Source organism: Furipterus horrens, unplaced genomic scaffold, assembly GCF_987537825.1.
Source record: "Furipterus horrens unplaced genomic scaffold, mFurHor1.1.pri manual_scaffold_4, whole genome shotgun sequence".
NCBI lineage: Eukaryota > Metazoa > Chordata > Mammalia > Chiroptera > Furipteridae > Furipterus > Furipterus horrens.
The window spans coordinates 22,453,141-22,465,715 of record NW_028327174.1 but is presented as its reverse complement, the minus strand read 5'-3'; the positions used below and the strand labels follow the sequence as shown (position 1 = coordinate 22,465,715).

At 40.9% G+C, this 12,575-nt stretch overlaps 1 protein-coding gene across 1 annotated transcript in view; it reads left to right on the top strand.

Moving 5' to 3' along the window:
- Positions 1-11,439, top strand: part of LOC150011305 (scavenger receptor cysteine-rich domain-containing protein DMBT1-like) — a 199,303-nt gene extending 187,864 nt beyond the window's left edge. The window contains 7 exon segments of the mRNA XM_090275094.1: positions 828-1,142; positions 8,703-9,011; positions 9,269-9,301; positions 9,897-10,034; positions 10,455-10,550; positions 10,822-10,872; positions 11,333-11,439. Coding sequence (XP_090131220.1) covers positions 828-1,142; positions 8,703-9,011; positions 9,269-9,301; positions 9,897-10,034; positions 10,455-10,550; positions 10,822-10,872; positions 11,333-11,439 — 1,049 coding nt within the window.
- Positions 11,440-12,575: the final 1,136 nt, after the last annotated feature.

The window sequence follows — 12,575 nt, the reverse complement described above, 5'->3', positions numbered from 1 at the left end:
CTTGTGGTAGTAAAATCTTGAGAGCCTGCTGATGCTGTAATGAATGACCATGTGATTCAACACAGCACAAATGTGTTACTTTATAGCTGTGCACAGTAGGAGTCTGACAAGGGTCTCACCGGCTGACAGCAAGGTGGCAGCAGGGCTGCATTCTCGCTGGAGGCTTGGGGGTGATTTCTTCTCCCTGCCTGTTCTACTTTCTAAAGCTGCTGTGCAATCATTCCTGAGTCCATTCTCTGTTTTCTTTCTTCAAACAAACAACGGTGCCCCCTCTGACCATTCTTACTTAGTTGCATTTTCCTCTGAAGTGAAGCTGGGAAAGTGTAATTGTTTTTAAAGACAATGGCTCTAAGGATGTGATTAGAATGAACTTGCCTGGTTAATCCATGATATCTCAAATTAATCCAACCATCCCAAGGTCCTTAGTAACTATAGAGCCCCTTTTGCCATAAAAGGTAACATTTCAGGGGTTCCATGGGGCAGGAGGTAGAAATCTTTGGTGTCCATTAGTCCACCTACCACCCTCTATCCACACTCCCTTGCACATACTCTGTCAGACGTTTTGTCAGGAAGCGGGATTCAGCTTCCCCTCCCTGCACAGGGCCCAGGCTGGTGTTCCCCTCTATACATATTCCACTACATCATTGTGGTAGAGAGACAGACACAAATAGACAAAGTCAGGGAAAAGGGACACAAATTTCAGTTTTGCCACTTAGTGGGTTTCTCCTCAGCATAGCCAGTGAGGTGTGTTCACATTGTCTGGGAGAGAGAAAAATGCAGAGCTTTGAGTGGAATGCTCACTGTGACTTTTCCCCCCTTCCTTTTAGAGTTCCTGGCCCTGAGGATGGTGAGCGAGGACCAAGAATGTGCTGGGTGGCTGGAAGTTTTCTACAATGGGACCTGGGGCAGTGTCTGCCGCAGCCCCATGGAAGCCATGACTGTGTCCATTATCTGCAGACACCTTGGCTGTGGGGACATTGGGGCCCTTAACTCTTCTGCTGATTTAAGGGAAGGTTCTAGACCCCGGTGGGTGGATGGAATCCAGTGTCGGAACACTGATATGTCTCTCTGGCAGTGTCCTTCTGACCCTTGGAAATACAGTTCATGCTCTCTAAAAGACGAAGCTTATATCACGTGTGCAGGTATTTACTGTCTGTTTCTATTTGTCTGTTCCATCCCTGTAGGTTGCTGTTAGTGAAATTTATATTTTCAAACTAAGGGATGACTTTAAGATGAGTGTACAAAATGAAGTTGAAGATGATTTAAATGAGAAAACCTCTGCTTATAGCAATTTATGTGAAAAATATCAGGAAGATTGGGAAAAAACATGTGGCAGCACCCAGAATACTCTGATAAACTTTCTAAGGAATTGCTAACTAATTAGAAGTAGTTATAGATATGGCCAGCACCTTAAAGTAAGTAAGGAGCAGGGCAGAGAATCAACCCTGATTGCTTCATCTCTTAAACTCATGATGTTTTACTCTGAATGCATCTGTACCACTTAGACTACTTCTCAAGTCAGTCTGTTGGTTGAGTGTAATTGAGTGCCTGTAGGTACAAATTTTTACTTTAGGTAAGAGGACAGAGAAGAGAAATATTATAGTCACTGCTCTCATAGAGTTTACAATCCAGTGCTGAAAACACTCATGAGGCAGAAATTTCAAGTGTCATGAAGAATGAGAAAGTACTTGGAAATGTGCAATATGGACAAAAGAAGGAATATTTAGATGTAGACCTACAAGATGAATATGAGTTTCTCAAAAGGAAGATAGTGGGCAGATCTTTTTGATCATTGTAAATACTGAGTTGGGATAGGACATGGTACAAATGAGGTACCAAGAAAATTTTGTCATGGCCAAGCAGAAAGAGGATGAAGGAGAAGGATAAAGGATTAGCCTAAAATGTTGAGCAGAGCAAAGACTTCTGATAGGCAGGGACCATGAGAATAATCCTGTTAAAAGATTTTTTTTTTCACTTCTTTGCTGTCACATCACTGAGGACCACTGGGAGGTCAGTGGCCTCGTCCTCCATATTTTTCTGCTTGAATCTGTCTCTTCTAAGACACCCTCAGTATATTGGTCTTCTTGGTTGATCCTTCATCTTCTGAGCCTTTCTTCTTTACTATTGTGTACTCTCTGCTCCCTCGTTCCATTCTCCAAAAGTCTTCTGCAGAGTCTGCTGGAATTTGGGGTCCATCACCTGCAAATTTCCTTTTACTCTCAATGCTGCTTTCATGTCTAAGTTCAGATCAAAGCCTGACTTTTCCCTGAAAACATTGATTTCCTGTCAATTGGAGGCTGTGTGTTTCTCTTTCAACACACTTTTCCCTGGGCTGAGACTTGGATTAGGTATGCTCCTTGCTCTCAGTTGTCATTTTCAACCATTACTCTTCTGAGGTTCTTCTCAACATCACATTACATTGAAATTAACACCATGAGGCAACACCATCTACTACTTCTGTTTGTAGATGTTATCATCCAAGCTTCTGGTCACCCCTCCTCCTTGTCCACTGATGACTGCAGCACCAGGCTGACCAGGTTCTTCATCTATGTCTTACTCCTTGAACCATTAGTAGGTACTTCAATATACTTAAATTGATCTAAGGCAATAAACCTAGCATCTCAGTTTGTTAAATTCCTCATTCCTAAGCACCTTCCCTTCCCTCCTACCTCTGACCATCAGCAACTGTACACCTTGAAATCTTGATTTCTTTATTCCATTCTCTGAGTGTTGCTTCTTATCTATGGCTCTAAATTTTAATGATCATTTACAATAATTTTTCATTTTCATGGTAATACCTAATCTTTCCCCTACTGATTTTTCTTCCTCTTCTTCTCTCCTCATGTTTTCATTTTTTCTTAGCCAGATTAGATATTATGATCCAACATTATAATCATTTTCTTTTAACTACATTCAATTCTTTTGCCTCCTCTTTGTCAGTCTTAACAGACACACACACAAGGAAGGTTAAAGTCAACTACCTAACTAGACTTTCCCTGTATTAGACAAATAAGGCAAGAAAGAAACACACAGCCTGTTCCTAGTCTATATTTGAATTCATGGGCACAATCTCTAATGGACATTCCACACTGCCCTTAAGTTTTACTGTACTTCTCCAATATGTGTGCTTGCTCTATCTTTAAAATTATATTTTACATATGATGTGTTGTCCTCACACTGTCAAAATATGATTCCATTCTCAAAATCACAATCTTGTATCTTACCTCACTGAGAAATTAGAACAGAAACAACTCCTCATCTTCCTTTCAACACATCTACCAATTTGTGGTCTGTGCACAGGCTCTCTACGTAGCTCCAATATCAGTGGCCTTAGTCCTTATCTAGGCCAGTTCTTCTGCTCAGGCAGTAGAGTATAATCAAACTCATCTTGTCAAAGTCTTCAGTTCTTCAATTATGCCCTCTTCCTCAGCACAATCAACTTGTCCCTGTCTCTCAGTATGGCCTCTTAAAAAAATACCTTAACAAATAGCATTCTTCCTCGACCTAGATTCTCTCCCTAGCTACTATCATATCTCTCTTTTCTCTCCTCCACAGCAACGTTTTTTAAAGTATGGTCATTAATGACTCACTGTATCCACACTTTTGTGTCTCACTCTATTCTGAACTTATCCATTTAAGCTTTAGGCTCCACCATTCCTCCGAATCATTAAGAAAATAAAATATAACAAATCTCTCTGTCTCCATTATTCTTGACCTTTTAGCAGCTTTCAACAGGTTGACTTCCCTTTTCTTCTCAATTTTTCTTTTTGCCTTCTGACAATCCCTCTATCTCATTGATTGTTCTCCTTATTCTACTTCACTTATTGTTGCTCTTATTCTTACATGGTTGCAACTCCTGTGCTCAGCTTCTAGATTTTGGACACTCTTAGGGCTTAGTATTATACTCATTCCTCTTCCTTAGCTATACTCCCTTCTTAAGGCCCATTGTCTAAATAACCTCTTTATTCTGACAGCTAACTCCACATCTGCTCTTTGCCATTAACACCAATCTCATATTTTCCTTTGTTACCTGACATCTCCACTTGAGTATTAATGGGCCACTCAAATTTATCCCAAAGCAGGAATGTTTTTCACTTAATCTTTATTGTATTTTTTCCATTACCATTTAGTCCCTTTATATCCCCCTTCCCCCAGTAATCACCACACTGTTGTCCATGTCCATGAGTCCTTTTTCCTTTTTGCTCAGTCCCTCCATCCCCTACCTCCCCCAACTTAGCTGTCACAACAAAGGATGTTCTATTCCACCTACTCAATCCATGTACCTCCATTTTTCTTTCCTACTATATTTCTCATTTTCGTTAATGTCACTACCATTACTTAAGCTCAATAGATGGGAGTCAATCTTCATTTCTTTCACTTGCTTTTCCCTCCATTTCAATATAACAACAAGTGCTGTTGACTTTCTCTTCAAATACATCCTTAAACCTTCTACTCTTGCTATTTTCATTATCATCCTGTCCATAAAGGAACACCTCCTGCTTGGATCAACCAACAGTTGCTAAGAGTCACCTAGGGTCAGTCTTTCTCTTCCATAATGTATTTTTTCTGTCAACCAGAGACAAGTTTTAGAATTTAGTTTGCTGTTTTTTTTCTTTCTTTCATTTTTTGCTTATAAGCCGCCAATGGCTTTCTATTGAACTTAAGATGAAATTCAGATTTTCCAACACTGGTTGACAAAGCCATACATGTTCCTTCCACTAACCACCACTCAGTCCTCCTCTCCTATCACTCTTCCACTCAATGGTATGTATATTCACTCTCTTTGTATTCATGAAATAGAGAGCATGGGGAAATCAAGGGAAGGCAGCCCAGCCATCATTTTATGCTTTAGTATGCTTTTACCAGACAGATGGTATTAGTCATCTTATGACGTTGCACCAGCTGTTCTCTCTGCTTTGCTTGTCTGTTGTCTTCTTATCACTGGGTTCTCATTTTAATTATTAAGTTCTTGGTGAGGCCCCTCACATCAATTTAAATGATATTACCTCTCCCAAAATTGTTTAGGATATACTCCTGACATTCGGTACTTATCCCTAAACATGCTGACTGTTTTTCTCAATACCTCTTTAACAGAGTTCCTATTCCTTTGACCAACCAGTTTTATATTTTATAGCATATCTTATGGTTCTAATACTACTTCTACTATGTGGAATCCTCATTTGTTCATTTTTATGTTTATTATACATCTATCCTATTAACTTCATAATTTCAAAGGATAAGGACTTTGGCCTTTGTATTCACTACTGTATATCCAGTGCTGTAACAGTACCTGGCATACAGTAGATACTCAAAAAGAGTTTTTGAATAAATTAATAACCTGTTTAATGGCATATTCAAAATTAAAGATATTTTCACGAAGGTGTAATCAAAACTAATTGAAAGGTTTTTAAGCTGGGAAGTAAATTAATCAGTTTTGTATTAAGAAAACATCCTTTGGCCCTAGCCATGTAACTCAGTTTGCTTGAGTATCATCCCAATACAGTAAGGTTGTGGGTTCAGTCCCTGGATAGGGCACGCCTGAGAATCAACTAATGAATGCATAAATAAGTGGAACAATAAATTGATGTTTCTCCTCTCTCTCTCACAAACACACACTCACACACACATAAGTAAATAAAATGAAAACATCCTTGAGTACAAGATAAACAAAGGATTACTGCAGGGGAAATGTACATGCATAATAGTAACAAAATAGTTTGGAGGAGTCAAGGCTGACTGCTAGAGATATGGAAATGCCTTTTATTAATATGGAATACAAAGAAGATAATGGGAGGAATTCCATGGGCTGAGTTTTGGATGAGTTAAATTCAAAGTGAATAAGAACTTTCAGGTGGAGATGTCATTACGCAGTTTGAGTTTAGGAAGGAAATCTGGGTGGGAGATACATATTTGGAAGCAGTCATAGAGATGCTTAGATCAGAGTGGATGAGATCATTAGGAAAATAAATGTTCCTAGGACAGAATCCAAGGAATGTTAACATTTAAAAACTGGATAGAGCATTCTATGAACTAACATGGAGTTTGACATGGAGCTGACAGAGAAATAGGAATCCAGAAAATATTGTGTTTGGAAGTCAGGTTAAAGAAAAGTTTCAAGGACAGGAGAATGGTCATATTTGTTAAATACTACTAAGACATTAAGGAAATGAGAAGTGAAATGTGCCCATCATTGTATGGCATTGATTGTCGTAGCTAGAACTATTTTGAGGGTGTAGTGTTGGGCAGAGGGTGTAAACCAGAAATAAAAATATCAAAAAATAAGGTGATGGTGAAAATGCACATAACACTTTTAAGATTCTGTGAAGGACAGAGAGTTGGAGGTAAGGTACTGGACTATTATATCCAATGCTATAACTACACTTATTTAATTACCAAGGTGATTACTGTGTTGACACATATAGGATGAACTGCCTTTAGAAGTGATACTAAGACATTTCACTGTCTAGGTGCATGTGTGCCATTTGCAAAAACAACTGGAAACCACATCACAGGGAGTCTGTAATTAGGATAATTAGCAGAAATACCAGAGTAAATGTAACCTGGATGTTGGCCTCAGACTTTGAAAGACTGCCAATGGAAGATGGAGGGGACTCACCATGAGCTGTTCCAGGGGAAGAGGCCCTGACTTGATGGATGGAGGTTGCCAGGAGGCAGGTTCGGGTTTAGTTAAGTATAACACATTCTTGCCACTCTGATGGTCCCCCAGGGAATGACCTCTATTATACATAAACAAACACTGGAGGCATGAAAAATGGCCAGCCACCTTTTCCTTATATCCCCTTTTGCTTGTCTGTCACTTCTCTGAATCACCCATACTGCTCCTGCTGGGCTTGCACCAGGCTTTGCACAAGGGAATTTGTGTTCTTTCCATTAGTTTGTTTTAAGATTAGAAAAAGTCCAATTCCTTTCTCTTTCCTTTAAATTAAAAACACATCACTTACTGTAAGCAGGGAGGGCATATAAAATGTAAAAGGGGAAATGAAATGTATCCTCAGATTCCTTGTTCATTCATATCCTCCTGATATAAACAGGATTAATGCACTAGTAAGTACCATTTTCTAAACTCATCCATTTTCACTAAATCATATCCAAACTCATACCCATAAGTGGATTTACATTGGTGTTTTATTATTGGCTTTTACAAAATTAAGATTCAATCATACATATTATTGTTAAATTGGGTTTTTTTAATAGTGTATTTTATGGTATTTTTTCCATTACCATTTATCCCCCTTTTTCTCTACACTTAACATTTTTTCCATATATCTTGGTTTGTTTTTTCCCTCTTGCCTTCTCCCTCACCCCCACACCCTGGCGACACCCCATTCAGGTATACTTATGACAATGTTTTGGGAGGTGCCTAAAATCCACGGCAGTGAGAAACAGATATTTTACAGGCAGAGGCTCACTCCCTTCCTTGCTTCTCTTTCTTCATCGTTTTTTCTTACTCTTGTGAAAGACTGAAGGAATATTAAAGTATAAGACCTTACTGATGATAATTTTCTGCAATCAAGCACAATAATTGAGGGGTAGTGAGATTTTTAATCCCGAAGTAACAACCACCCAAGAGAGGTCCTCTATCATTTTGAGAGATGTTCTCTGCACAGGGCAGATGGTTTGATAGGATGATACGGAAAGAGAAGTCCAATTCTGACATTTTACAGAAAGTACGGTGTATACGTCTTTTTTCTAGTGTTGTTTTGAATTTATGTCTTTTTTTGTTTCAAATCTTGTGTATTTGTTTTTACCCTCTGTGTCCTCTTAATGTAGTTTTTCTTAGTATACTTATTTAAATCTCATACAGACATTCCCGTCACACTAGCTAGTAATCCATCTTTCTCTAAATTCTACTTGTTCTAGTCCTTTTAAAAAATCTGTTCTGCCCCTTAGTAATCTTTTTTGCTTATCCATATCTCACATTGAAAAAGATAAGGGAAGTTTTAAATCTGTTGTATAATTTCCCTTCTAAAATTGTAAGTGCCATATGAATACAAATTATTTATGTGATTCTGGACTTGTTTTAAACATCTACTATTTATTACCATTACCATTAGTATTATCATTAATACTGATTTGTATTTCCTTTATTACCTTAATGATTGGCAAGATTTAAAAAATTATAATTCACAGAATTTTATTAACTACTCATTCATTCAATAAATGTTGATCAAGCTCTTATACATAGTATTTATAGAAGATTCTCAATGAATACTTGCTGAATGAATGCATACAATGTGCCAGGCGCTGTCTTAATAGCAGAAACACAGAGGTGAATAAGATATGCAAGGTCCTTCCTCCAGAGGAGCTTTCATTCAGAGGTGTCTGTGTTTGTATTTGTGTAGATGGGGATGTGATAAACAGGTAAACAGATAAAGTATTTTCAGCTGGTGATAGAGGCTCAGTAACTCAGGCCATTAGATTATGAGGCCTGTGTTTTCACTTGTCATTTCACTGAGCCAAGGACCTTAAATAATCTTGCTGTGGGGCAAGACCACACCCAGCTGTCCCTGACCCAGTGCTTCCCCATTGTCTGCTTCTGCAGGAAGGAGACCCAAGAGCTGTCCCACTGCTGCCCCCTGCACAGGTACAAAAGCCCCTCCCATCCTCCCTGTTGGCTCCCAGGGTTCCGTCCTTCCCACCAGGGACAGTAACAGGAGGTGCTGCTGCCTTGTCAGACAGAGACCAGCTCCGACTCAGGGATGGAGACACCGAGTGCTCAGGGCGAGTGGAGATTTGGCACAGTGGCTCCTGGGGCACGGTGTGTGACGACTCCTGGAGCCTGGCGGAGGCCGAGGTGGTGTGTCAGCAGCTGGGCTGCGGCTCTGCCCTGGAAGCCCTGCAGAGGGCGGCGTTTGGTCCCGGAAATGGGAGCATCTGGCTGGATGAGGTGCGGTGCAGGGGCAAGGAGTCCTCCCTGTGGGCCTGTGCTGCGGAGCCCTGGGGGAAGAGCGACTGCAAGCACGAGGAGGACGCTGGAGTGAGGTGCTCTGGTGAGTGGTGGGAGTGGGTTCGGCTCTGGTTGAGCTGGAGCAGGGGTGGGGCACTGGGCTGGGCTGGGGTAAAATGGGCAGTTTGTATTCAGGAAGCTTGTAGGTGCTGTAGCCCTGGATTAGGAGAACGGGAGCTGGGAGGACTTAACATTGATGTTGAGCTAACCAAAGGGAGATTTCGGTGCTCAGGTGGGAAAAGTGGGCTACCCTGTGTTCTAGCCAATTCCTCTGATCCAAACTCCTGTTTTTCTCTCTAGGTAAAAGAACAACATTGCCAACCACTAGAGCAGGTACAGTGCTACCCTACCATCATGTTTGGGAGAGAATGTTCAAATTCTTGGGACATGTTCTACAGAATCTCTCAGAATTAGCCAACTAAAGAAAGGAAAGATCCCAAGAGGCAACTGGATAGTGGGGAGTTATCAGGGTATTTTCCTTGAAGAAACTTTCCCTTCTTTGGTTCACTGTGCCAGAAGTTTCTGATGCCCTCAGGCCATGGAATTCTGGTTCTTGTGTTGTAGAATCTAAGGTTTTCTTCACGTGCCCTTGAGTGGTGCTCCTCAACAGCCGACACCTATGCCAAGATTGTTTGATGCTCTAGTCTGGAAAGACCCAAGAGAAGGGGCTGAAGCTGTGCCCTGGTCCTCAGAGATTGTTGTAGTTCCTGGGCTTCCTAATAACCCCCAGCACCCCTGTGGACCATACCCAAGCAGATCTGAATTTATCTGAGGCCATGACCTGAGGGAGTTCCCACCAGGGTCACCATCAATCCCATTATGTTGGAAGCTAGGACTTCACTGTCCTGAGCTCTCTGGAAATGTTGGCATAGTGAGATTTCCTGTATATTTGTCCTCCTCCAAATCCCCTTGGCTCTGTTCTTTTCAGGAGCCAGATCAGGCCCAAGACCTGTCCCTGGCATCTTCTCCCTGCCTGGGGTCCTTTGCCTCATCCTGGGGGCCTTTCTTTTCCTGGTCCTCATCATCCTGGTGATTCAGCTGCACAGATGGAGAGTGGAGCACAGAGGTGGGCTGCAGTGGGTACTGGGTAACATGGAAAGTGTATGGAGACAGCAAATGCTGCCAGGGATTTCAATGGGAAAACTGGGCGACATATCTGTTCTTACCTCATTAGTTTGCAAAAATCCATCTGCCTCTCATTAGCCACTAAAAGCTGAATATACAGAGGTTCTAGAGAGTGGGGTATGAGCACTCATAAATCATGGCTATTTATGTGAGACAGGAAAGAGTAGGAGCTGAACTTTGGATACAGTGTCAGAACAAAGGTAGAAGGTGCAAACATGGTGCATGGGTAGAAGGCTATAGAGATGTCCTGGAAGCCATCAGGGTTTTTCCACGTATGAGCATTGGGGACAATAAAGGATCAGTCTGTTGGTTTAGGGCTGTGTCAGGGGGGCAATCTCTGACCTGCTGGTGGTTTGCTCAGCCTTATCCAGTTTTGAAGATGCTCTTGATGAGGGCTTGTATGAGGAGATTGATTATCGTGTAACACCAGAGAAAGAGGATCTACTGAGCAGCCCAGGTGAGTTTCCCTGCCTTGCCCTCCTGGAACCTCTATTTCTCAGTCATCCACTCGTTGTAAGTCAGATCTTCTCAGCATCTGCAGACCCCACATATACCCCAGGCTCTCAGAGGCACGGTAAGCCTCTCTAGAGCCCCTGTGAGCTACAAGGCTTCTTTTGACACCACGAGAGCCTTGCCAGCCTCAGCATTTCTTTTCAGCATTACTGTGGAGTATCTGGGTGTGGCAAAGGTTGTTCTGTTCATTTTTGTGATGTTTTTCTCCACATTAGGGTCTTTTTCAGATGACTCAGTGACAAAACTGCCATATTACACCAGGGATGGTAAGAACAGTGACTATAAACATGTTCTAGATAATAGAGGTGGGTCTATCTTGACTGGGTATTGGGGGCAAGGATACATTCCCAGATATCAGATCCAAGGGAAATAATCTTCCTTTGACTGAAATGAGAAGGTTCCATTGTCTGTCTGGACTCATCTCCCTCTTCTCTTGTGGCTCTGTTATGCCTGATGTTGGGGACAGGCTCTCAGTGTCCAGAACCACCTTCATTCAGTGACTACAGGCACAAATTGTTTTTAAAAATAATATCTGGAAAGTATAATCTGATAAAATATTTCAGTGACGGTCCTTGGTGTGAGAGTTGCTTTGAAAAATATGTAGTTTTATTCAAGTAATACTGAGATATTTTGATCATTTTCCTGTTTAATAACATATAGAAATGAAATACACAGCCTTGGAAAGACCTTTTAAAGCATGGAGTGAATGATGCCTCTGTTTAGCAGAATGTCTAGGTCAGAAAAGATTGCAGGTATTACATAAATCCACCCATTTGCTGTGGTTTCACCTGACCCCATTGTCTGCCCATAGAAGCTGCAGCCCAGATGACTGATGCCTTGAGCGAGGATTATGATGATGCAGAAGAGGTACCAGTGCACAAAGCTCCTTCTGCCTCCCAGATGGGTGAGTGGGAAGTGTCCACAGAGAATGGGGTTAGAGCTTTTCCGACAGGTGAGTGGGATTGGTTGATCCCTGTCACTTTTTGTCTCTGGCCTGGACAGGATGAACTTGAACTTTTCAGTGCCCATTCTTCTTGTAGATTCAAAATTTGGATGTCTTCATATTTTTGATAGCATCTCTTATACCATATGCCTTTCTTTAATGCTTCATATTCCTTGAGAGGGAGGAAGCACTCTGTAGTCTTGGTAGCTGTTCTTCCATAACTTCATTCTTTTTCTTTTCTTTTAAATATTTTATTGTTTATGCTATGACAGTTGTCCCAATTTTCCCCCTTAGCCCTTCTCCACACAGCCCACTCTTCATTCCCCCAGTCAATCCAACATGTTGTCCATGTCAGTGGGTCCTTCATATATGTTCATTGACAAATCCCTTCACCTTCTTTCAACCAGTTCCCCCTTCCCACCTCCCCTCATACAGCTGTCAGTCTGTTACATGTTGTCTATGCCCATGATTCTACTTTGCATCTTATGCTTTTTATAAGATTCCACTTATAAGTGAGATCATATTGTATTTGCCTATAATTATGGGATGGTTTATTTCACTTAGCATTATAGTCTACAGGTCAATCCATACTGTTGCAAAAGTTAAGAATTTCTTCTTTTTTATTGCTTTTAGTATTCCACTGTGTAAATGTATCACAGCTTTTTCATCCACTCATCTACTGATGGGCACTTAGGCTTTTCCCAACTATTAGCTATTGTAAATAATGCTGCTAGAAACATAAGGATGCATATATTCTTCTGAGTTGGTCATAAGTTCATCTTTGATGTGCCTATGATAAGACGTATAGAGTAATTGAGCATATTGACCAAATCCAAAAACAAAAAAAAAACTGTTCTGGTAACATTTTTGTCTCATACATGGAAAACAATTAGAGGTTTAAACATAATGCAATATTGGAATTTGTGAGACATTTTGATAATTTAAGATGCACTGTGATCATATGTTAGCACTAATATGTACAAGGTCTATGATACACCGTGGATTAGGTATTGAAGCCATGGTGGT